The 25600-nt window shown below is 57.6% G+C and overlaps 1 protein-coding gene and 1 long non-coding RNA gene across 3 annotated transcripts; one reads left to right on the forward strand and one right to left on the reverse strand.

Annotated features, from left to right (window-relative positions):
- Positions 1 to 24321, forward strand: Wfs1 (wolframin ER transmembrane glycoprotein). 2 transcript variants are annotated; one of them, XM_090343851.1, is made up of 8 exons: positions 1 to 77; positions 15264 to 15485; positions 16993 to 17075; positions 18081 to 18225; positions 18317 to 18487; positions 19444 to 19524; positions 19932 to 20080; positions 22320 to 24321. In XM_090343851.1, exons 2-8 carry the CDS (start codon positions 15269 to 15271, stop codon positions 24114 to 24116), a joined length of 2643 nt encoding a protein of 880 aa, XP_090199977.1. In that variant the 5' UTR covers positions 1 to 77; positions 15264 to 15268; the 3' UTR covers positions 24117 to 24321. The 2 variants fall into 2 exon arrangements, with proteins under 2 accessions (XP_090199977.1, XP_090199976.1); XM_090343850.1 differs by lacking the exon at positions 1 to 77 and adding an exon at positions 8975 to 9058.
- Positions 24322 to 24426: 105 nt separating this feature from the next.
- On the reverse strand, positions 24427 to 25396 carry LOC150056004 (uncharacterized). Its single transcript, XR_016537419.1, has 2 exons — positions 25357 to 25396; positions 24427 to 24684 (listed from the first exon to the last, which is right to left on the reverse strand). It is a non-coding gene; the product is annotated as an uncharacterized LOC150056004 (long non-coding RNA).
- Positions 25397 to 25600: the final 204 nt, after the last annotated feature.

A 25600-nucleotide genomic window follows, 5' to 3' on the forward strand; every position in this document is an offset into this window, starting at 1 on the left:
GCTAGACGGAGGGCGCCCAGCCCTGGAGAGTGTGGGCTGCGGCCGCTCTGTCGTGTAATAAGTGAAGCCGTCACAAGGTAGGAACGCCCTCAGATTCCATGGTGAGTCATGAGCCCCTTCCTGGCCAGGGGTTACGGCCAGCTCTGCTGCCCATGAGACTCTGTGACCCCAGCCACCCCCTGCTGAAGCGGTGGCAGGGATTGCCATTTCTCAGCCTCTGTGCCAGGCTAGCCAAGGCTGCAGCGATCCCACTGGGCCTCTGATTCTCTGATTCACCTTCTGAGGTAACCCCGTGCTCCCTGGGCCTGCTCCCCTCATCCTCGCCCCTCCTCCCCCCATCCTGCCCCGGACATGCGTGTTCATCTAGAAAGGGTGGGTACACTGGGCTGGATCATGTTCCCCCAAACTCATCGTGGAACCTCAGAACGTGGCTTGTTAGGAAATGGGGGTCTTTGGAGATGAGGTCACTGGAGGGGGCGATGCTGGACAGAAGACTGTGGGAGACGTCCACCTTCCTTTCTCTTTCTATCCTTCCCAGGGTGTGGTGGAAGGCAGGTCACCCCGAGTGGGTCAGCTCCCACTGCATAGAAACCCCAAGGAAAGAAGGGTGGAGGATAACAGCAAGCATTGTGGGTAATTTCCATCTCTACAAATTGTCCAGAGCAACGTCTCCTTTGTTGAACTGCCCACGTGGCCCTCAGGAGCTTCAAAGCCTGTGTGCTCACTGCGTCTCCTCCCTCCCTCCCCTCTGTCTTCATCGCTGTCTCTTTCTTCCCCACACATGCGTGGGGTTGTGACAGTGGCTGCAAACTCTGTGGGGGCCCTCAAAGTCGCAAGGTACTTGAAAATTGGATAATTTCCAGCTCTCTGACATCTCCTAAGTGCTATGCCGCCCGAGACTTTGTTCTGTCGTTTGGGTTTCTTTTTCCGTATTGAGCCCGATGTTCTCTCTCCCACCCGTCCTTCCTGGGGCTTTGTGAAGATGGTGGGAGGGGTTGAAGTGATGGGCGTCAAAGCACGTGTGCGGTCAATGCCACCATCTTCCCTGGAGCCGTCTGAGCCCCTGTGCACTTGCGCCAAGAATGGGCCCAAGTAGACAGTGGACATTTGGGGTGGTTCATAGATGGTACCCAGAGCCCCGCTGAGTGCAGGGTGTTAGTGTGGGGGCTGGGGAGGCACTGTGGCAGCTTCTTATACTTTCTGCTTAGGTTTGTTGTGAACTGAATAAAACTGCTTTTCAAAGTGAGGACGGTAACCAGATGCCAGTGGCTCACCACAAATTGTGGCTACTCGGGAGGCTGAGATCTAAGGATGGTGGCTCAGAGCCAACCTGAGAAGACAAATTAGAGACTGGTATCCAATTAACCCGGGGGGGGGAGGAGCTAGAAATAGAGGTATGACTCAATCGGGAAAGCACAGACCTTGAGCTCTAGGTCCTGGGTTCCTGGGTTCAAGCCCCAGTATAGAAGGAAGGGAGGGAGGGAGACAGACAGGGAGGGATGGACAGAAGGAAGAGAGAGGAAGGGAAGGGGGAAGGAGACCAGGACAGTTAGCACCTCCTCCAGAAGCCTTCTCTAGCTGCCACCACTGCCATGTCCACACCACTGCCAGAAATCTGCAGACAACTTTGCCCCCCCCATCAGCCCCTCCCCCCAGCTGCAGTGGCTGCTGCTTCCAGCTTCTGGAACAATCAGAGCCCCTAAGGTACCCGGGGACAAAGGAGGGCTGTGCTCAGAGCCTTCCATCCATGGCCCTGGGGTCCAGGACCATGTGTGGTACACAGTGGTGTCTAAGATGCCCTCCTGGCCCTGCTGATGGGCTGGGTGTCACAGGTGGGTGTAGAGCAGGGGACAGAGGTGGATAGCTTGTGGGGCCACAGCTCTTTGCTGTGTCTTTCCCTAGTGATAAGGCCTGGGACCTGCACTGCTGTCACCAAGGCATGCCACGTGCTTTCCTGGTGTGACATCCCCCTTCCCAGCCCTGCCTGGGCTGCCTGCGTGCAAGCAGTCTCCCCACACTGGAGAGGGGGCCTTACCCCTTCCTTTTTCCCATGTGAGACTCCCCAACACACCAGGTGCTAAGTGACTGCCAGTCTCTGCCTTCAGAGCTGAGTAAATCACGACTCCGTGGCAGGCAGAAGCTCCGAGCTCCTGGAGACAATGCGCCTGCCTGTGCGTGGGGGCTGTGGGGCGGTGGGCAGGCGTGGGCCGGTGACGCACACAGCCCTGGCAACACAGAGTCATGTGAGCCGCCCGATCACCCACCCTGTGTATTGCCCAAGAGAGATGGGCAGAGTGGGCCAAGTCAGGTGGAAAAGAGAAGGAGCTGCTGCGGGGTGGGGCAGGGAGTGGAGGCTCAGGGCCTGGGGCCTCTGCCACCCCAGGGTGCCTCAGCTCCCATAAGAGGAAGGAGTCTGATGGCTCAACTCGGTGGCAGCTACCCTGCTGCCCTGAAAGCTCCCCGGTGCTGGTGGTGAGGTCAGGGTCAGCAGCGGGCCCTGTTCGTCCAGTCTGCACCCAGGGGGTTGGTTTTGGAGCTGGCATGGTGGATAGCATGTGATTCTGTGGATGGCTGGTGAGGCAGTCACGGTTCAGGGGTCCCTGGCTCAGCTGCAGGATGCCACTGGTGCCCTTTCCCCCCCTCCCATGTGACTCAGCCCCCCCCCCCGTGTTGTTCTTACTTCCTCAGCCCAAAGAAGAGGCTGAAGATGCTAAATTCCAGTCACAGGCCATTTGGGTGCCCTGATGGGCACACAGTCTGGGGGACACTCCACTTGACCCATGCTTGGTGTTGCTTGCTGTGCTGGGACTGGGACCAAGGCTTTGATCCCTTGAGTCTTTGCTTTTGACGTATGTATGTTTAAATCCAAGCCATTGGCACTGTTTTCTCCTCTCAAAGATGCCCTTGCCAAGGGCTGGGACCTCTGCAGTGCCCAAGCTCGTCCATGGGACCTGGACTGGATCCACCACAGTATTGGTGAGTTTCCAGTGGATGCTGGAGCACTGAGCCAGTACCCCACTTCCAGTGAGGTCACTTCCAGTGACAGAGATTTAGTCCATCGTGGAGCTGGAGGCTGCAGTCTGAAGGCAGTCAGGGAGCCTGGACCAAGGAGAAGCTGTCTCTTCCTGCTTCCCCAGTGGGCTGGCATGCCCTGGCTTATGTACGGCCAAGCCACTCCAAGGGCTGCATCATTGACTTGTATCTCTTTGCCCTGTCTTCATATCCACTCCCCTAGCTGTGCTTAGATCTCCCTTGGCTGCTCCGTTGTGAGGGATTCACGTAGGTCCACGTGGATAACCCAGGCTAAGATTGAGATAAGATCCTAATCACACCTGTGAAAGCCTTTTGATGCATTTATTCTTTTCCTGAATGTGAGGTCCATTCACTGGTTCCAGGAATTTGGACCTGATATCTTCGGGTTGTGTTTGGGGCACTGTTTGGCCAGTAAGGAGATGGTCTGAAAGCCCCCAACATGTCTGGGGACCCGCCCAGGCTCTTCCCTTCTCTCTAAGTTTGCTGTGTTGCTCAGTGCCGGGAACTAGCAAGAGGTCTATCTGAGGTCACGCTAGCTACTCATGAGGCTGAGATCTGAGGATCTAAGTCCAAGCTACCCTGGGAAAGAAAGTCTGTGAGACTCTTTATTTCCAGTTCACCAGGAAAAAGCCAGAAATGGAGCTGTGGCTCAAGTGGTAGAGTGCCGGCGTTGAGCAAAAAGGCCAAGCAAGAGTATGAGGCCCTGAGATCAAGTTCCAGTACACACACACACACACACACACACACACACACACACACAGAGGCACCAAAAGTTGTCAATAAATCAAAGTGGGGCTGGATGTGATTGTAGACTGTAACACCCCGCGAGGAAGTCGGGGTGGGAAGTGGGAGGTGGGAGAGTCTGGATGGCACATCAGGAATCCCGGACTCTGTCCTGCAGGTGAGAAGGAGCTTGTAAGAGGTTCCCGCCGAGGGCAGTACATTCGTTCATTCATTCATTCAGGGGCAAGGAGGAGCATACAGCTGGCCCTGCCAGGGGAGACAGCATTAGACAGCAGGCCTGGTGCTCTGCCGCTGGGCTTCTGGGCATGGCGGCTTACTGCGGATTCGGTCTTTGTGGACAGGCCTTGGTCAATACACAATGCCCTTTCCCTCCTGTGAGACATTTCTGACCTCCAGGCTCCCTAATCCAACAGTAACTGGCCATTCTTCTTTTTAATTCCAGATTTCAAATGTCTATATTGTTTTAATTTTCATACCAGTTGTGGGGCTTGAACTCAGGGCCTGGGTATGGTCTCTGAGCTTCTGTGCTCAAGAACGGTGTTCTACCACTTGAGCCACAGCTCCGCCACCAGCTGTTTGGTGGGTAATGGGAAATAAAAAGTCTTAGTGACTTCTCTACCCCAGCTGGCTTTAAATCTTTCTTTGGTTCTCAGATCTCAGCCTCCTGAATAGCTGGGATTACAAGCTGAGCCACTGGCACCAGTTTCAGAGTCCATTTCAGATTTCCGCTTGGCAACATTTCTAGTAAATAGCACTAACTAGAATTCGGCTTCTAGCTTCCCCTCCCCAGATACTGTATTTATTTCATGTCAGTCTCTATGTCCTTGTATCAGACTGTGTGGTTAGTACCGTGGTGTCCTCTAGCTCTGCCCAGCTTCCATCTTCTCTGTTCTCTTCCCTCTCTCCCTCCTTCCCTCCATCCCCCTCCCCCAGCCTATCAGACCCCCTCACTTGCCACAGGCAATTCACAAGGTCCAGATTTTTGTTTTTCATTTGGAGCTGATAGATTTTCCCGCATCATTTGAGAATCTCCACGTACAGTTCCAAATCACCAATGCTCTCACTATTTCACCACTGGTCACCATCGCTTTCTGAGCAGGCAGCCTGTTTTCTCCAGTGATCAGCGCCGTGGTTGAAGGGAAATTGCAGAGCTGTTTCTCTTCTGATAGGCAGCACAGCTGCCTTTTCTCTCCATCTACCCCTGTTGGCTAGTCCCTTTCTTTTCTCTAACCCCCAAAGGTCCTTTGCCTAGCCAAGGGTAGGACCTTGGGTCACAGAAGCCCAGCGTCTGGACTTCATGCCCCAAATCCCCGGGAATCTGAGGCCCCTCCAGATCTCTTTCTTGGTTTGGCTTTCACTTTTGTTTTTCTTTTCTTTCTGTTTGTTTCCAAAATTCGGGCAAGACTTTTTCTGTAGCCTTGGGGTTTGCAATTGACTGGGTACCACGGCCCAGGGGCATTGCTTTGCATTGCTTTAATCTCTGCCTCTCCAGCTGGCTTGGGGCTCCTGTCTATGACATGAGATCCTCCTGGAATCCGCCTTCAAATCTCTCCCCTTTTTCTGATTATTTTCGTGCTTTTCCTCCATGCTATATTTCATTGACTGTTATTTTTCTAGTTATTAATTTGCCTTTATCAGAATTTTTTTTTTCTTGACGATCTTCAGCTCTGTGGAGAATGTTCTGACTGCATTCTGACAAGGGCTCCTTAAGCAGTTTGGTTGAATTCTGTCCCCTTGGACCTGTACAGAATGCTCCATCCATCTGCCCCCCTTCTGCTTGTCCAGGCCCTGTGGAGCTGTGTGAAGGGTCTCCGCCTCTGAGATTGTGTGTGGGTGCTGGAAAGACCAGGCAGTGGTGAATTCCTGGATGGCAGTGCCACCCCCAGTAAAGGGCAGAAAACAAAGCCATGCATGTTTTGGACTGTTCTAGTGGACGATAACGAAGACTGAGGCTGGGCCAGCCGGTGCCTGGCACCTGTAATCCTAGCTGCCTCCGAGGCTGAGATCTGAGGAGCAAGGCTGGAAGTCGGCCCAGGCAGGAAAGCTGGTGAGACTCTTATTTCCTATTAACTACCAAGAAGCCACGAGCAGAGCTGTGGCTCATGTGGTGGAGCGCCAGCCTTGCGTGGTTAAGCTAAGAGGCATTGTAAGGACCTGAGTTCAAATCCTAGTACTGGTAACAACAACAACAAAAATGGAGAGATGACAAAATCTGGGCCAGTGACTGCAGGCACCCTCTCTCTCTTTTTTAAAAATTAATTAATTATTAATTTTTTTGCCAGTCCTAGGGCTTGAACACAGGATCTAAGCACTGCCTTTGGGTTTTCTCAAGGCTAAAGCTCTACCATTTGAGCCACAGCAACACTTCCGGCTTTTTCTATGTATGTGGTACCAAGGAATCGAACCTGGGTCTTCCTCTATGCTAGGCAAGCACTCTTCCACTACAATGGGCTCTCGGCCCATTCTGTTTTCAACCACTGGCAAAGGTGGACTTTCAGAGCCATTCAGGAGGGCCCTAGCCCTCAGCTCTGGAAGGGAGGCCGATTCTGTTGAAAATGAAATGAAATTGGTTTTGGAAGAGCCTCCAAGCTTCCAAGAGACAAAGGGGAAGTGACGGCTTCTGCAGATTAAGAAACCCAAAAGCCAGTCTCTGCAGTGCTGTGGTTTCCTCCTCTCTCGGCCATGTCTGAGGGATGGGTGGACAGAGTTGCTGGTTTTCAGGGACACTGCTGGAGCGAGATGGGAAGGAAGGGTGCTGGTGGGGCGGCTGTGGCCGGGATCGTGAACTTTCCACAACGCTGGAGGAAAGCATCTGCAATATTTCCACCAAGAAATGAGAAATGTGTTGACTCCAACGTAAGCCCTGGTATCTGTTGTGAGGAGGGGCGCATGACTGGGTTATCACCTGCTGAGCAGGCGAGTCCAGCGCTGTGTGCTTGTCCTTCCTGCCATCCCCGTGTGTGGACCGTTCCACTTCTCTGTCCCGTGAGGACCAGAGTCCACCTCACCAGATGCAGTCGCCTGACCTGGGCCGTGTCCACCTTTAGAACAAGTCTTCTTTCCCCTAGTGATCACCAACAGTCTTGTGCATTTCGTCATAGCCACAGAAAATGCATTAAGACCTTCAGTTACCACAGGAAGGATGCTTATAATTGCAGGGTCCATTTTTCATTTTCCATACTGGGAAAGAGTTAGAAACATGACTGGACGCGTGGCTCAAGTGGTAGAGTGCCTACCAAGCAAGCATGAGTCCTCGAGTTCAAGCCTCAGTACTGAAGAAGAGAAAGAAAAGAAATCCTCAGCAGTGCATATGAACAACTCGGAGAGAGTTTTGGTAAAAATCTATGGACTGGACTAGAAAAGCCATCGGCATCCAGACACCCACCCCCCAGGATTCCGCTGTAAGGAAAAGTCACCGCACACTGTGCACTCCTAGGGAATTGTGGAAACCCTGTCTTCAATATACACAGACTCTAAAGTGCAAGCAGCCACAGTCTGAGAGATTTCTTTTCTCATCCAACATGAGCCCAATGACACCTGCATTCTTGGGTTCTTAGAGGCAAAATGAAAAATCCCCATAAGAAGTCCCAAAACAACATGGGCAAAGCCCCTCCCTCCCTCCCTCCTTCCCTCCCTCTCCCCCTCCCTCTTTCCCTTCCTTCCCTCTGTCCCCTGGGAACCTTACATTGCTACTCGTGAAGGTGGGGGGCTATGGATGCAGATGGATCTTCAGATGAAGTGACCCATGAAACTGAGTCCCAAAGGGAGTGTGTTCAGTGGACAGACCCCAGCTCCAAAGACACAGGGAATATTTGCTTCTGCACTGTGCTGTTTGTGACCAGGTGTCCAGGTTAGGAATATGAATCTGTGTCAAAGGAGTTAAAAGAATAAACTGCAATTACCAGGTGTGCTGCTTGTGACCAGCCAGCTATGTTAGAAAGAGAAGCCTTTGTCAACAGAATGAGAAGGAATTATGAGCCCTTTTGAGTGGAAGCTTTCCACTGACCTCACCACCTCCTCCAGCTCTGCCAGCTGCCCTGTTCCTAGGCCAGCTCCCAGCCAGTGGTGAAGAGGGGGGAAAAAAGTCAGCCTTTGGGTGGAATTAAAGAACCACCCCCTTTCTCATCTTCGTAATCATACACAGAACGTGAGCCTGGTAACTCCTTGGCAAGGAGGAGGGGGTAATTTGGACTGGGATAGAAACCTAGCAGATGGCCTTGCCAGGTGTGTCTGCCTAGCTCTGGGGTAGAGTTACCATCTTGTAGCTTTTGGTACAAAAGTAAATTGCCTTGACAAAAATCTTCTGTAACTCTGTGAGTCTTATTTCTGACACTGAAGAATTTATTGTCTGTAACCTGGAAGAATGGAAGAAGGGAGTCTTCAGTACTCCTAAGTGACTCCCATGGAAAGCAAGCTATGTTGCATTTGATTTGCATGTAAAACTGGTCTTGAATGCACATAGTTTTAGAATTAGTTAATTGTGTACTAGTCCTGGGGCTGTCCCTGAGCTTTTTTGGCTCAAGGTTAGTGCTCCCCTCCTTGAGCCACAGATCCACTTGTGGCTTTTTGGTGATTAACTGGAGATGAGACTCCTGCACCTCCCCGCCTGCGCCGGCTTTGAGCAGAGATCCTGAGACCTCGGCCTCCCGCGGAGCTGGGATCGTCCTGGAGAGCCTGGGGTGCTGGCAGACACCTCCGTGCGTCCCGGCTGCTGTCTGTCCCGGGGAGCCCCCGCGCCTGGCGGCGTCGGGCCGGGCTGCCTGTTTAATAGACTATGTCCTAAGATGCACATTTAATCAATCTGAAAGCCGATCCTCGGCCGAGGGTCGGGCCCAAGGACCCCAACACCTGTTGTGCACCGGGCACCGAGGCCTGGCTCAGCCCTGGGACACCCAGTGGGCGGAGCCCGGCAGGACTCTGAGCCGAGTCCGCTCGGAAACTTTCGCCTTGGGTGCCGGGCCCGCCTGCGCCCCGGTCCCAGGTACACTGGGGGAAGAGCCCGCCTCCGCAGGCGGGGCGCATCTCCATTGGCCGGGACACTCTATGATTGGCAGGTGCGCTAGCCGCTCCTCGAGCCCAGCCGGATCCGCGTCCACTGCGAGTGGAGGACGCCCCGAGGCCCCGCCCCCGGCCCGCCCCGCCCCCCGGCGCCCAGGGCCGCGCTCGCCGAGGCCCCGCAGCGCGCTCCGCCCGCCCGGCCGGCCGCCGCTCTCCCGGCCGCTCCCCAGCGACTGTGCGGCGGGCCTGGATCCCACCGCGGCGCCCGGAGCCCTCCAGGCCGGTGAGTGCCTCCGGGCCGGGGCCCCTCGCGTGTGGCCCCGGGACAGCGCTGGGGCCGGGGCGGGATCCGGAGGGCGCAGGGCGCCTCCCGCCGGGGCCTCAGTTTCCCCTTACGCACTTACAGAAGTGACCGGGCCCCACGTCCTCTGTAAGTTCCCGGAGTGGGAGCGGCGGGAGTCCCGCGGCGAGCCCTTCCCGGAACGGGCGGCGTCTAACCCGGGAGCGAGGTCTCCAGCCCGGGCGCCTCCGCGGGTCCCGCCCGCCAGACCCCAGGCAAGCCCCGCCGGCCCGGGCCCGGCGATCCGGGGGCCGGGGCAGCGCGAGACGCCCCGTCCCCGGACCCCGGGGCCCGTCCCAGCTCCCTGCCCGCTGCGCCGACTGCCCCGCCATGCCCGAACCGCAGCCGGCCCGCGGGGCCCTGCGCCGTCCGCAGCTCCGGAAGGCGCCTGGCTGGCCCCAGGTGGGGCTCGCGGGCCTGAGAGGCCAGCACCGAGGACCCCAGTGGTCAGTGCAGCCCCCCCCGAGGGCTCCTGCTCATGCCCAGCCCCTGGCCCTCTGTGACCAGCTCTGGTATGGGTCATGGGGGGTGGCATCTCTGATCTGGTAGCTGGAAGCATTCTGCAGCCTTAACCCGGCCCTCTGGGTCAACTCTGGGTGTGATGAAGCCGGCGCTCACCCCATGTTCGGTAGCTGAAGTCATGGAATTCCCAGGAGCACACATTCCAAGTTCTTGGGGCTCTTCAATCCCTTCTTCACCCCTCTCAGTAGCCACGGAGGGTAGGAGTTACAGGCCCCATCTGATGGGGAGGATCGAGGCCTGGTGGGTTTGTGTGGGGGGTGGGGGTGGTGCTGGAACTCTGCAGTTGTGAGATCTCTGCTCCACACCCAGCCGCCACGGCCTCTCCCCTTGCACGATGATCCCTGGCAGTCGGCCCAGAGCTTTCCTGACCGAAAGGGATTTTTCCCTTCATGCACCCAGAACTGTACCCTGGTACCCTGGGTGCTCACCACCCAGGCTCACGACAGCCCCAGCATGGGCTGCATGTCACCTGTTTACCTCTGTCTCCTGGGACTAGGGCTCTCGGAGCCCCTCTGGCCAGGGATCTGGGGACAGGCTCCTTTTGTTCCTCACCTTTCCCCTGTGAAAGAGTGCAGAGGGCCCCCAGCTCTGATCTCCCCGTCCTTGCCAGGCCAAGCTGGCAAGCTCTTGGGACTGGGGCCCCAGCATAGTTTTGGCCTCCAGCAATGCCTACAGTGTGCCAGATACCCAAACAGTGACATTAAGAGTGACAGTGGGCACCCCACCCATCCACTCAGGAAATGAGCTGCAGCCCCCAGCCAGCCCCCGTCTGTGACCTCTGCTCTCCCCACCTGCTCTGATGCCTGCCCTGGTCCTGGCCCCTCCCCACCCCCATCTTGTGTCTCCCCTAGACCAAGTCTGATCCTGATTCCAACAACTCTGATGGTTCTTTTTTTAGATCCTGGGGTTTAAATTCAGGGACTTATACTTGTTAGTCAGGTGCTCTACTGCTGAGCCACGAGGCTCACTTAGCCCTCGGATGGCTTTGAAACTACTCTGTCTGGCCTGTGGGGCTCAGTCCATCTCCTAACCTAGCATTCATTCAGGCTCTGGTGACCTTCTCTGCTCTCACTGGGCCTCTTCTCTGCCTCTTGTGCCCACCCAGCAGTCACATCCCAGCTGGGCCCATCACTGGCTCCCTGCTGTCCTGTGCTGCTTCTTCTGGGCAGGGAGCCCAGATCTTCTTCCCCCACCCCACCCCTGCTTGTCCTGAGGCTCAGTGAGGCCTTCTAGTGTCTGAGTAAGGACCCCTTATGTTCCAGCATCCCCAAGGGCTGCACTGCCTCCGTGGTTTATCTGCTGAGGTGCTGGCCCTCCTGTCTAGACTGAGCTGCTTAAAGGCTGGCCCTGGAACAGCCTCTTTGGGTCAGATAGGTCCTGGCACAGACAGGCTGACCATCCGTGCTTGCTGATGGTGCCAGGGCCGAGACTCTAAAGCTGTCTATGATGGAAGCCCAGGCCATTCTCAGTCCAGCCCCTGCTTTATATCTCTGGACATGACACATTGGCAAGCTGGAATGTTCCTTGGTTTAGCCCTTAATACTCTGGGCAAAAATAGGCACCTGGGAGCCACCAAGGGCTTTATGTCCTTGTCTTGAGGCATAGCCCTGTGCCAGAGGCCAGGCACCCCAGACTGGGGTCCTATGGAGCTCAGTTCTCTAGGGCTCAGTCCTAGATGAGTTCAGGAGGCTGAGTTCTGAAGATCATAGTTCAAAGCCAGCCGAGGCAGGAAAGTCTATGAGTCTATCCTCCAATTAACAGCCAAAAATGCTAAGAGTGGAGCTGTGGCTCAAGGGGCAAAGAAGCTCAAGAACAGTGCCCAGGCCCTGAGTCCAAGCCCCACCACCACACCATTCACACCACACACACACACACACACACACGAGTAACAATGTCTTCCCCCAAACATATTCATTACAGAAAATTAAGGATATATTTTCAAAAAAGAATATACTAAAGCCACCCATGTCCTTGCCCAAAGATGGCAAGCCTTAACACTTTAGGAAGTTATTTTCTTCTAGCCTTTGCTGCAGATCAGTTTTGTTTTCATCTTAAACAGACTATGCTTTGCTTTACGTCCCAGTCAGCGGTGTGTTGGAAGCCTTCCTCTACAAGCTCACCCTGAAAAGCCGGGTCAGGTGGCACCCTGTGGAGGCCTGGGGATTTCCTCCTCTGGCAGTCCTCTCCGGGCAGCAGAGTGCCACCAGGAAGGACACCTCCGTGTGTGAGCCCTGAGTGTCCCATGTGGGGATCCTAGAGGTGGAGAGGAACAGATATCCAGGACGGACTTTGAGGTGGGGCTGCCCTCTGGGGTTGCTGAGCAGGGTTGGAGCATCTGAGCAGAAGCCCCGCATGGTCAAGCTGCTCCCTGTCTCAGAAGCGAGATCTGGTCTGGTCTGGTGGCTTTCTGGAGGAGGGGAGGGGCAGTGTCTCAGCCCAGTCCTTGGTGCTGGCATTTGTGTTCTGATAGGATAAAAATATGCCTTGATGGTCATAAGGAAAGAATGCCAGTCACTCTCTGTTTTGGGCTCTTACACAATGGCGGGTTCTAGGTCACCACTGTGGCCATTGTGGGCCTGGGGGCAAAGCCAGCATGACCAGGCTGTTGTTGTGAAGTCTGGGTGCCCAGGCTTAAGGTCGCCGGCTGTACCACCCCCAGGCTGGTGTGCTCTCCCAGGGTCAGGCCCTCCCAGCTTCTACCTGCGTGCGTGGAACCCTCACAGTAGGCCCTGGAGTGCAGCCCTGCCTTCTGGGTTCAGCATCACCGAGCGGAGGAGGAGGAGCCAGCCGGCCCAGCCCAAGCTCTATGCATTCTTTCCTGATCTTTGTCAGCCCAGGGCCCAACCAGGGCCGGGAACCATTTGTTTGTTTTGGAATGAATGACAAACTCTTTGATCCAAACTAGGCTTGGCTGGCCCTCTGGAGGCCCGAAAATGAATCCTTGTGCAGTCACCAGTCTCAGTGGCCAGAGATTTTTGCTTCCACTGCGATGTGACATGCGTAAACCTTAGCCCAACAGCCAGCCTGTGTTTTCTAGCACTTTACCTTTAGAAGGTGATTTCCACCTGAATAGGAGTAATCACCTACGGTTTAATACCTAACTTCAGATTGCTTCCTCTTCCTTCCTACCCACCTTGTACAGATGGGGAAATTGAGGCAGGGTAGTTAGGTAGTCTGCACCTGCTGGCCATCCCGGGGCCGTCCCTCCTACCACTCCAGCAGAGAGAGTGCTGATGACAGAGGCCCTGGGACCTCAGCAGAGGCTTCTGGGAGAGGCCTGCAAAGGCCAGGCGGACCTTTGACTCAGATGTCAAGCTCTGGAATGAGGTGGTCTGGGAGGGGGACAACAAACACGCTGCAGCCGGTGCCTGATGCCTGAAGGACAGCCTGCTTGGGGAGTGAAGGATCTGGGGTTTTTATCCTAGGTGTGGATTTGAACTTCAGCCCTGACACCCCAAGCTGAGGAGGTCTCCTGTCTTTCCGGACCTGTTTCCTGGTCTGTGAAATGGGGTGAGGGCTGACGTTGAACAACAGGATGCCATGCCCTGCCTGAGGGGGTAGACGAGTGGGAAGGTGTAGGACAGATGAGGGCAGAGCTCTGGCTCCCGGTAGCAGGCACCAGCCTGAAGCCTTAGAGTGGCTGCCTGCCGCCAGTGAAGGGGAGCATTTGATCCTGGAGCGGTGGAGCTCCGGGGGAGGCAAGCCTGGCTGGCCTTCCTGCTATCTCAGGTGGTTCTAGGGACTGATATCATGGGCACCAAGTACCAAGCCACCTGGCTGCCTTTTCTCTGCCCTCGCCAGGCAGGGCTCCTGGGTACGTGGCCTTCTTGACCTGGGGGCTCCCTTGGGTCTCGATGCCACCTTGGCATGGGTGCCTCTGAATCTTCGTGTCTGCTTGGGTCTTGGAGCTCCTGGTCTGATCGCCTCCGTCCTACTTCTGGCCTTTGGGCTGCCTGGGTCAGATGCCCCCTGGTCTAGGAGCCTGATGCTCTTGAGTGCACACATGCTGTTCGATGGTGAAGTTCACAGAAATTGCCTTGCTCTTTCCAGAAGCCTGCTCTTAGAGATGGCATGAAGCCAGGCATCTTCCAAGCAGATAGACGAGGCTTGGCCATGGGTTGGTTTTTAAATAACCTTAAGGCGATGTTTTAAAACAAGGGTTCAGAAGTTGCGTCAAGAGCTCCTCCCTGCGGGAGGAATTGTCCAGATGGAAATCTGTACTCTTCTTTGGACACAGATCTGATCTTCAAAACCCTTTGTGGCTGGGGTGCAAGCCGAAATGGGATACTCCGGGTCTGTTCCAAGCTTACCCACCGACAAAGGTCTCTGGAAATATCTACCCAGGACCCCCCAGGCCACCCAGCCTGGCTCTGGGCCAGCCCCTGGCCTCTGGCTCTCAGTCACTCAATGGAGGGGTGTTCCCATTTCAGATGAGGACACTAGGCACAGCTGGCAGGCAGGCCCAGGGCCAGGAGATTAGGGCTAGAAGCCCCTCGTGTCCCACCCTCCTGCTCTGCCTCAGTTTCCTCATCTGTGCTGGAGTTAGGGGAGAGTCATCTGGGAATCTGAGGAAACATCTATTTCAGAGTGTGTTGGGGGGTCTGATAGTTTCAGGGGGGGTGGCCCTGGAAGCCCGTTCAGGATTTCTATTCCATGGTCTATAGCTCCAGGTTGCCTAGTGGTTTTTGTGGGCCATGGACCTCGTGCTCTCTTCTGTTCCAGAAGCCTCTTCCTTGACCCCACGGCCGTGTGCACAGTTTGCTTTTGTGTGTGTGTTAGTAGCTGGCTTGTAAGGTTCTGTGGTCTCTCTCCTGATCTGTAGAGCCCTGCAGCTGGGCAGATCTGGTTTGAAATCCTGGCTTCCCTTGTTCCTTTTCCCCCTGCTCATATAGGTTTAACTATTACTCTATCAGGAGATTCATTTCTTAAAGCTCCCAAAAGAAATCCCCGGAAACATGGTTAAAAATAACACAAAATTTATTCCCACAGTTCAGACCAACTGAAGGACAAGGTCAAGTTGTGTACCAGGTGGGGACATTTTGGGGGGCTCTGTTTTCATTGTTTTGGTGCCATCATCAGCTCTTGGCATCCACTGCTTTGCAGCACTCCAGCCTCCGGCCTTCCTGTGGCCTCTTTGTGCCTGTTTCTCTGTGAATGTGTGCACGCACCGACACACACCTGTCTCCCAGGTCTCAGCCATCTGTGTAGCTGAGATCACAGTGAGCCACCAGTGCCTGTCATTTCTATCATGACGAGAACACCATTCGTGGAGTCCAGCGCCATCTCTGGCCATGAGATCGCACATTGAGACACCTTTGCACAGAGCTCCCGTGACCTGTGCGTGATGTGGGCCCTCGTCTGTTCCCTGGGTCAGGCCGCTGCCCAGTGCCCTGCCCGGCCCTCCCTGAGAGCACTGTCACCATTGTCCCCGTTTCTCAGAGGAGCATGCTAAAGCCCAGAGTCGAGAGGCTTGGCCTGTAACACCAGGACCCGAGCTGGGGCCGCTGGGTGGTGTGGAGCTAGGTGGCGTCACCGAGTTTCCATAACTGGAGCTGGCTCCAGTAACTAAGATACTGAAAGCTGGAGGTGGTGGGCTCAGGAAGCCTGTCCTTCTGCTTTTTTGCAGGCAGGATGGCCTCCGGCACGCCTCCTCTGAGCCCCGCTGAGCCTCTGCTGGCTCCGCAGCCGCAGGCCCGAGCCCGGCTCAATGCCACCACCTCCTTGGAACAGGAGGGGGCTGAAGCTCCCCGGGCTGGCCCCAGGTCTGGACCAGGCACTGGAGAAGCCTCTGCGCCCACCATGCCCCGTGGCCCTCGTGCCAGAAGTCGAGAAGCCGCAGAGGGAGCCGGTAAGCCCTGAGGCCTTGGCCATGCTCCCCTGTGCCCTGTCCTCTGGCTGAGGCTCCCTGCAGCTCAGTACCTGGTCGTCAACTGTGGGGCACCCTTGCTTAGTATCTTTCCCCTGCCCCCTTCCCCTGTGTGCAGGTGGGACCATGGGCTCCTCCCGCCAGGCAGGCCTCCTGTGCACCCCACATTCATCCTGTATTCCCCAAACCAGACTCTGCTTCCCGCCTCCCCAGTCCCAGGCCTGCCCACGCATCCCCTGCTGACCTGCCTTCTGCTCCCGTGGCTCTCCAACCTCTGGATCTTTATGACCTTGACTCATGGCCTTCAGAACCCGCCTGGGTGAACACCTGTAGTTTGAAAACCAGTCTTGAGAGGGGATCCCTGACCCTGCGCCCACTCTCAGGTTCCTTTCTCAGAGGCGTTCCAGGACATGGCGGGCACTGTCCTGGGCCCCGTGCTTTGTGCCTTCTGAATCTGGGTGCGGTGTGGGGGCGGGGTGGCAGTCCCAGCACCCCTCATGTGGTTTCTCCAGGGAGGCTGGCAGGGAAGCCTTTTATTCATTTATTTTTTTTTTCTGGAGACACTATACTTACTGCCTTTAATGAATCTTTTTATATTAATAGTATGTATCAGTCTTACCAGGTAATAGGTTTCATTATGACACTGTACATGAAATACTTAGATCTCTGATGCTTGGTGGCTGCCCTGTTTCTCATCCCTGCCCGGGGTCCCTTCCCCTTCTCACAGAAGCGGGGATGGAGGGGACACCCTTCGCATGCCGTCCGGGCCCCTGATCCTGGTCACAGATGACAGGTGTGCTGTGCCCTTTGTGTTGATGAGGCCCCACAGAATGGGTGTCATGCAAGGGCCGGAAACGCTGGAAGCCGGGGCCGGGGGAGGGGGGGGGAAGGGGAGAGGTGAAGTCGGGGGTGGCAGCGGCCAGGCGTGGGAGACAGGATGTTACATCAGATGTCTCAACTGTGTGTTTAGAGCTGGGTTCTGAGGGTGTTTGGCAGGCTTTCAGAAGTTAAGGACAAGTCAGGCTTGGTGGACAGCCACGGTGTCTGGGAGTGCTGCGTGGAATCTTCTCTCCACTGCTGCCGCTCCACATCGTTCTGCTCCAGCCTGGGCGCCCGCAGAGCGGGCCTGCGGAGCTGGGCACAGGGGCGCCGGGATGAGAGCCACAGCAGCCACGGGTGGCCATGAATTCCTGGACCGTGGAAGGGGATGGTGGGCCCTGCCAGGTGGGGCGGCATCCTTCAGGGGCCTGCACCTGGAGGGCCATGAGGCCTGACAGGACGTCTCTGACGGAGGCAGCCCTGGTTTAGGAGCCAACGCTCCACCTCACACTGGTGCCACAGGATGCCCCCTGTGGTGGGCGGGGCCCTGGCACTCACCCTGCAGCTGGAACCTGCCACCCTCCTCATGACAGGTGAAGGGCCTGGCTCCACCCCTCCCCCCATGACAGGTGAAGGGCCTGGCTCTGTGGCATTCCGCTTGCTCTTCCAGGGCCTGGGAAGGGAGACATGGACAGTCCGTTTGAAAGCATCCTGGAGAAGGCCAAGGCTGGTGACCCCAGGGCACAGATAGAGGTGAGGAGTGGCTGTTGGGGTGCAGGGCCCGGCCCAGTGCCACACGACTGGCTGTGTCCGCAGCCCTCAGAGGACAGTTGGTGCTTCTTGCACACAGGGGCCAGCATGGTCGTGCCCTGCCCTGTACCCACGCCCATGATGGCTCTGTCTCCACATGCCCCCAGTTCCTCCCCAGCCCCCGGCAGCCATGTTCACCCCCTGGTCATGGGCAGACTCCCGGTGCCCTCCTCCATCTTCAGCCCCCCAGGGGCACCTGCTTACCACACTGGAGTGGGGATCCCACAGGCCAGTCTCTTGTGACTCTTGGGGACCCCAGATGTAGGAGGCCGTGAGTTGTGTCCACAGCCCCACCCGGGCCGCCCTGTGGGGAGGCTGCCATGTCACTCCCGGGGGTCCGTGGCCACACCCCAAGCAGTGACTTCCTACCATCTTGCCATGCTGTACGTGGATCATGCAGATGACCCCCCCATACCTGAGAGACTCCACCCCACACCTCCCCACGCGGGAGAAACCCAGGTGCGGAGCCGGAGCTGTCTCTCTCCTGAAGGCAGCACTGGAGCTCTCTCCTAGCCGAGGTCAGGCTTCAGGAGGTCAGCTGTGTATGCGCCACGATTTGTCCATCTGGAGGGGCAGGGGGGCTGCAAACGGGCAGAGAACAGATGCTTCAGGCTCCACATTCTGTTGCCTCAACTGCACTCCCCACGGGACGCAGAAATGCTGCTGATAATCAGGGTCCCATTCCAAGAGAAAATGGTTTTAAAACCAAAACAAAACAAAACAAATGGTCCCTGGGGCAGCGCTTCCCCAGCGGTCTCCAGCCCTGACCTTTGGGGTCCCTTGACTGTTTTGAGAGGTCATGCCTGGACCCAGGCACCCTTCCAGAGGCGGGCTGTGGTATCCAGTTGGCTGGAGGAGCAAATGCCCAGCAGTCTGCGGGGCCAGGATGGAAAGGGAGGGAGCAGAGTCGGGTGTGGAGCCAGAGGGAGGGCTGTGTCGGTCTTGCAGGTGGCAAAACACTACCTGCAGCTAGCCAGCCACACAGACGAGGAGCTCAACAGCTGCACCGCTGTGGACTGGCTCCTCCTGGCAGCCAAGCAGGGCCGGCGGGAGGCCGTGAAGCTGCTTCGCCGGTGCCTGGCGGACAGGAAAGGTGAGTCCGGGAAGGCCTGGAAAGCAGTGTGTGGGCCCTGGCAGTGCGCTGGGCTCAGGACGCAGCCTGGCCCCATCCCTCTGCTTCCCAGGCATTACTTCCGAGAATGAGGCCGAGGTGAAGCAGCTGTCCTCTGAGACGGACCTGGAGCGGGCGGTACGCAAGGCCGCCCTGGTCATGTACTGGAAGCTCAATCCCAAGAAGAAGAAGCAGGTGGCCGTGTCTGAGCTGCTGGAGAACGTCGGCCAGGTCAACGAGCAAGGTAAGTCGCTGGTACTCAGACCCACCCTGACCAAGGCCCTTCTAGGAGGGAGCCTGCCCTGTCAGGCAGGGCCTTGCTTTGGGGCCCATCTTCCCTGTGGGAACCGGGCCTCTGTGCTTACTTGGGCAGGTGGACAGTACAAATTCGTTCATTAAACCGGTGCTGCACTCCTGTCTGGTACCAGATCCTGGGACACGAGCAGGGACCGGGGCCTCGGCCTTGCCCCAGGAAAGCTGGCTGACTTCACACCTGGACCTTGAACTCAGGGTCTAGGTGCTGTTGCTAAGCCTCTTTTTGCTCAAGGCTAGTAGCACTCTGCTATGTGAGCCACAGCTCCACTGCTGAAGTTTTGGTAGTTAATTGGACATAAAAAATCTCACAGAACCGGGCGTGGTGGCCCACGCCTGTCATCCTAGCTACTCAGGAGGCTGAGATCTGAGGATCACGGTTCAAAGCCAACCCAGGCACGAAAGTCTGTGAGACTCTTAGCTCCAATCAACCATCAGAAGAGGAAGTGGAGCGTGGCGCGTGGCTCCGGGGACAGGGCAGTAGTCTTCGGCTGAAGAGCTCAGGGACAACACCCAGGCTCACGACTGGCAATTTTTTTTTTAAAAAAGAGTCTTACAGACTTTCCTGCCCGGACTGGGCTTGAACTTCCGTCCTTAGATCTCAGCCCTCTGAGGCTAGGATTACAGGTGCAGGCCGCCGGTGCCCTGCTTGGCTCTCGTCTTCATGAAAAGCTCGAGTCAGTAGATGATGTCAGGCAGTGGGGGTGCAGGTGACGACCTCAGAGCTGGGCCTGTGTCCCCAGGTGGGGTGGGCTGTGTCCACCCGGGGCTGTTTCAGGTGGCTCCCCAGGGCATGGTCCCTGAGCTGCCCTAGGGCAGACCAGGAGCAGCCTTTGGCGGGCCGAGGGGGATGGGCGACCCTGCCCCTGGCTCCACTGTCCCCTGCAGATGGAGGGGCGCCGCCCGGGCCCGTCCCCAAATCCTTGCAGAGACAGAGGCGGATGCTGGAGCGCTTGGTCAGCAGTGAGTGTGAGTACAGCTGCCTGTCATGTTCCTTCCCACCCGGGCATGGTGTCTACTCCTTCCTGTCCATCAGCATACCACACTGTGGGCTCCTGGACTCTCCTGCCGAGTCCCTGGGGTATGGACAGACTTCTGATGCAGACCCTTTGGGTGCCAACATCTGGGCACTGGGACCTGGAGTGAGAGGGACCAAGGGTTGGAGGGCGCAGGAGACGAAAGTGGTTGGAGGGATATACCAGGTGTGTCACCAAGGCTGTACCCTACCTGGCTGGTCCTTACCTGGCCATACCTGGGCACGGGTCCTTCCTGAACCCACACCCATGCACCTGGCTGCCAGGCGCCCTCCTCACCCCTCCGTCTGTGCCATGCTGGAGATGGACTGCTCTACCTGGCACCGTGTTCTTGTGCTTTAGCCAAGAACTACATTGCACTGGACGACTTTGTGGAGATCACCAAGAAGTACGCCAGCGGCGTCATCCCCACCAACCTGTTCCTCCAGGGTGAGGACGAGGACGACGAGCTGGCCGGCAGGAGCCCCGAGGACCTGCCGCTGCGCCAGAAGGTGAGTGGCCCGTCCTCCGCACGGGGCCCTGGCGGGAGGCCCCTCACCACCACACACGTCCTGGGGCTGTGGTTCTTCCCGTCCCCCGAGTCCTCAGAGGAAGACGTCCTTGCATTTGGGCCCAGAGGTTAGGGCAGCGGCCAGCAGGCGGGCACGGAGGGCCTGTGGACAGCAGGGGGTGCTGGCCAGGACAGGACATGCCTGTCACCTGGAGTATCTGTGGCCTAAGATAGGTGCCAGCTCCTCGGTACCCTCCCTCAGGTAATGCTGGGGTCTTGTCAGCTGCAGTGGGCCAGCTGTGGCCTGACAGGGGACCAGGAGAGCTGAGGGTGGAGGCGAGCGAGGGCAGGCACTGGCCTGGGGGCCTGGGGTGCTGACACATGTAGGCCTGAATGGCAGGAGTGAGCGGGGAGCAGACGTTCACCCCGCCTTGGGCTCGGCCAGGTGGCGGGGCTCGTATAGAATCGCCGAGCCCAGCCTAAGAGGTTGGGTTAGGTGTGTCCATATTGCCGTCTGGGGGTGCCAGGGTCTCCAGAAACCCATTAGACCGGGGGAATACCCAGCTGAGGGGCAGGGCTGTGAGCGGGGGCCCTGGCCTTCAGGCACAAGTTGTGTAAGCATCCTCCATTCTGGGAATTCTTCACTGACTGAGACTGTGGTTGTGGGTATACAAGTGGGTGAATGAGTCAGAATCGGGGCCAGTGGTGACGGGCGCTGCAGGAAGGAAGTGGGTGGAAGGCTGTGGTGGGGTCATCAGATCAGGAGGGGAGGCTGAGCAGGACAGGAGAGTTGGGGCCTACACGAGAGTGCTTGACTGCCATACTCTAGGGATTTCGAGCCAATGTGGGCCCCAGGGAGCCTAAGGGCCCTCCCTCCGCTCCAGCCACGGAGGACAGGAAAGAGGCTGTCCACTCTGGAGGTCGAGCAGTGCAGTGGCACGGCATGGGCTGCCCGAGCTCGAGGCTTGTGTTGACGCTCCAGTCAGAGTTGGACCGAGTATGTGCAGGACAGGATGCCCAGCCCGAGAGAAGGAAGCTGGGCTGGGGGCTGGTTCTTGTGTATAGTCCTAGCTCCTCAGGAGGCTGAGACCTGAGCATCTGCAGTTCAAGACCAGCCTGAGCAAAGTGCAGGACACCTCCTTTCTCCCATTAACCAAAAAAAGGCAGAAGCGGCACTGAAGGAGTACCAAAGCTCTTTAAGTACAAAAGCACAGGGATAGCACCCAAGCCCTGAGCACAAAACAAAATTAAAAAACCTCACTCAGTAGTGCTTTAGAATCCTTACAAGGTCTATACTTGGTAGTGGTGCATGTTTGAGCTCCCAGCTACTCAGGAGGTAGAGAAGGAGGATTGAAGTGGGAGGCCAGCCCAGGCCACATTAGCATAAGACCTGAACCTGAAAAGCAGAGTGAACACAAAGGAGTGAGGCCTGGCTCAAATGGCAGAGCCCAGAGTTCAAGCTCCAGTCCCAGGAAGTAATGCATGACTAAAACTCCTACCTGGCTCTCCATCTCTGTCCCTCTGGTTTGAACAGCCCCTGCTTTGCTCAGTTAAAGGCCAGAGCAGGCTCAGTGACCAGCGAGATGCTGAACCCTCACACCTGGGCAGACGTCCCCAACTCAAAGGCCCTAGCAAACATCCATGGGCTGGACACGGCTGTCGCAGCTCGAGAAGCTTCGCTGTGCTTTACAGGCTCCCTGCCTCTGGAGTCATGCGGGAACCGAGGGGGCTGTGGTAGATGAGGCAGGATTGCGGTTCCTTCTGTGCCCATCCCTTGGGTTCGCGCAGGCCTCAACTCTGGGCTGTCCAGGCTGGTCATGTGCAGGGACAGTGGGTACTGTGGGCCGAGGGCACCGTCTGAGCTGTTGATATTTGCTAGTGATATTTGCTATTGCTAAGCCCTCCTCGCAAAGGGGCTGCTTCAGAGAAAACCTGGGCTGGGTTCATTTTCGGTGCCCAGCTGCTGTCTGGAAGTGTCAGGGACGGCGCAGTGTCCCTGTGGGGAGTTGGAGGCCCCCCCAGGAGCTAGCTTGGGGGAGGGGGCTGTCCTCCGTTCATTGGTTAGTCTGCACATTCACTTGTTGGTGGGCGGGCCAATGCAAGCAGCAGCTGTGGGTGTGCACAGGCGGAAACTGTCCCTGTCACCGTGGGTGGAGCCAGCACAGCTTTGTGGGGGGCAGGTGGGAGGGAGGATGTGTCAGGAGGGGTGGGGGGCCGGCTTCAGTGTCTGTGCCCCGCAGGTGATGAAGTACCCCTTGCACGCCATCATGGAGATTAAGGAGTACCTGATCGACCTGGCCTCCAAGGCGGGCATGCACTGGCTGTCCACCATCGTGCCCACCCACCACATCAACGCCCTGGTCTTCTTCTTCATCATCAGCAACCTGACGGTGGACTTCTTTGCCTTCTTCATCCCCCTGGTCGTCTTCTACCTGTCCTTCGTGTCCATGGTCATCTGCACGCTCAAGGTCTTCCAGGACAGCAAGGCCTGGGAGAACTTCCGCTCGCTCACCGAGCTGCTGCTGCGCTTTGAGCCCAACCTGGACGTGGAGCAGGCGGAGGTGAACTTCGGCTGGAACCACCTGGAGCCCTACGCCCACTTCCTGCTGTCCGTGGTCTTCGTCATCTTCTCCTTCCCCGTGGCCAGCAAGGACTGCATCCCCTGCTCGGAGCTGGCGGTGGTTGCCATCTTCTTCACCGTCACCAGCTACATGAGCCTGAGCAGCTGCGCCGAGCCCTATACCAGGAGGGCCCTGGTCACCGAGGTGGCCGCCGGGCTGCTCTCCCTCCTGCCCGACGTGCCCGTGGACTGGCACTTCCTGAAGGCGCTCGGCCAGACCTTCTTCACCGTGCCCGTCGGCCACTTCCTGGTCCTGAACGTCAGCGTGCCCTGCCTCCTCTACGTCTACCTGCTCTACCTCTTCTTCCGCATGGCGCAGCTGAGGGGTTTCAAGGGCACCTACTGCTACCTCGTGCCCTACCTGGTCTGCTTCATGTGGTGCGAGCTGTCCGTGGTCATCCTGCTGGAGTCCACTAGCCTGGGCCTGGTCCGCGCCTCCATCGGCTACCTCCTCTTCCTCTTCGCGCTGCCCGTCCTGGTGGCCGGCCTGGCGCTCATGAGCGTGGTGCAGTTTGCCCGCTGGCTCGTGTCCCTGGACCTTCCCAAGATCCTGGCGACGGTGGCCCTGTGCGGCGTGCCCCTGCTGCTGCGCTGGGGGAGCAGAGCCAGCCTGTCGGTGGTGGAGCTGGCCAGGTCGCTGTCGCGCAGCTCCATGGTCAAGCTCATCCTGGTGTGGCTGTCGGCCATCGTGCTGTTCTGCTGGTTCTACGTGTACCGCTCGGAGGGCATGAAGGTGTACAACTCCACGCTCAGCTGGCCGCAGTACAGCTTCCTGTGCGGCCCGCGGGCCTGGAAAGAGACCAACATGGCCCGCACCCAGATCCTGTGCAGCCACCTGGAGGGCCACCGGGTCACATGGACGGGCCGCTTCAAGTACGTCCGCGTGACGGACATCGACAACAGCGCCGAGTCGGCCATCAACATGCTGCCGTTCTTCGTGGGCGACTGGATGCGCTGCCTGTACGGCGAGGCCTACCCGGCGTGCGGCGCCGGCCCCGCGGCCACGGCCGAGCAGGAGCTCTGCCGCCTGCGCGAGCTGGCCAAGCACCCCTGCCACATCAAGAAGTTCGACCGCTACAAGTTTGAGATCACGGTGGGCATGCCGTTCGGCAGCCGCGGGCCCGAGGAGGACGACATCACCAAGGACATCGTGCTGCGGGCCAGCAGCGAGTTCAAGGACGTGCTGCTGGGCCTGCGCCACGGCAGCCTCATCGAGTTCAGCACCATCCTCGAGGGCCGCCTGGGCAGCAAGTGGCCCGTCTTCGAGCTGAAGGCCATCAGCTGCCTCAACTGCCTGGCGCAGCTGTCGCCCGCCAAGCGGCACGTGAAGATTGAGCGGGACTGGCGCAGCACGGTGCACGGCGCCCTCAAGTTTGCCTTCAACTTCTTCTTCTTCCCCTTCCTGTCGGCCGCGTGAGCTGTGCCGTGCGCACGCGCCGTGGCCGATCCAGGCGCGGGGACGGACGCCCGGCTCACCACTCGTCAGGCCACCCTAGGAATTTGCATGCCGTTTTTCTCCCATCGCCCACCTTCCCCCCCCCACCCCGTGAAAGCGACATTGAACACCAGGCCAGACCCCCCAAAAGCACTTGAGAGCAGGGGCTCCTCCCCTGCCTCCTCCACCCCCACCGCCCACCCACCCCCCTCCCTGGGCACTCTGGCCCCATCCTTCCTTTGGGGTTGGATTTTTGGCTTCTGAAGAACTGAACGTGTCTGTGTGACTCAGGTAGGTTTTCTTATTTATGTGGTTGCAGCTGAGCCCTGCCAGCACGTCACCCTCTTGGGCTGTGCCCCACCCCCCTCGCCTGCCTCACCGCTCCCTGTCCAGTGGGTGTTGGGTGGTTTGTAAGGTCCTTGCCTGGGTCCACAGATCCTTGTGTTGGAGAGCATGGCTGTGTTCCATTCCAGAGCCAAAGGCCAAGGTCAGGGTCAGGAGGGAGCCAAATAAAAAGCTTTGGTGAAATCTGCTTTGCCTTCCGTGTTGCCTTTAAGAGAAGTGGAGGGGGGTGGCCGGGGGGGGGGGAGCAAGTATGAGACTCTTATCTCCAATTAACCACTAGAAAACTGGAAGTGGCACTGTGGCTCAAGGGGTAGGGTGGTAGCCTTGAGCTGAAGAGCTCAGGGACAGTGCCCAGAGTTCAAGCCCCATGACAGGGTGGGGGGGCGGGCAGCTCAGAACTGAGGTTTTCATAACTAACACCCTCCCACAGACCCCGGTGTGGGGCTGAGGCCTCTGCTGTAGCCTCGGGTCCTGGACCTGAGCAGACACTAACATCAGTCCAGATGTTGCCTCTGGACTCTCCGGGCAAAGTGCACTGTCAGAATGACTTTAGAAACTGCAGTTACTGATCAAGTAGCACATGTGGAAATGGTGCTAGAAAAGGACAGATGCCCAGAGGCTGGCAACACCCCCTCACCCACCCTGAACACCTTCCTGAGTCCCCTCACCCCTGCAGGCCGCAGCACTGTTCTCCTGGGCACTTTACCCAGGCCTGGCTCAACCCAGCTGTGTGGCTACCAGGACTTAGCTAAAGGTTCTCACCCTGAGGGGGGGGCACAGTCCCACGAGTGGGCTCTGTGTCCCTGCATTAGCAGATGAGTACAGAGAGGCCCAAGGTGAGGCCAGCGCGCTGAGTCCCCCAGCCCGCGGCGCTCACGTAGGAGATGCTCAGGAAGCCTGATGGAGTGGCGAACGGCCGAACGGCTTTCCAGGCTTGCAAGGGCAGCTGCTGGCCTCCAGAGCAGCCTGTGCAGGATGCGGCATGAAGATTCACCCCCAAACCACCGTATCTGTTCCTATATTGGAGTTTTGGGGGCGCAGATGTAACAGAGGCGCCTACAACGTTTGCTGTCACTGTACCCCACGCCCCATCACCGCCTGCGTAGCTTTAGCCCCTCAGA

This window comes from Megascapheus bottae, chromosome 13, assembly GCF_031878675.1.
Source record: "Megascapheus bottae isolate mThoBot1 chromosome 13, mThoBot2.hap1, whole genome shotgun sequence".
In the NCBI taxonomy this organism is placed as follows: Eukaryota; Metazoa; Chordata; class Mammalia; order Rodentia; family Geomyidae; genus Megascapheus; species Megascapheus bottae.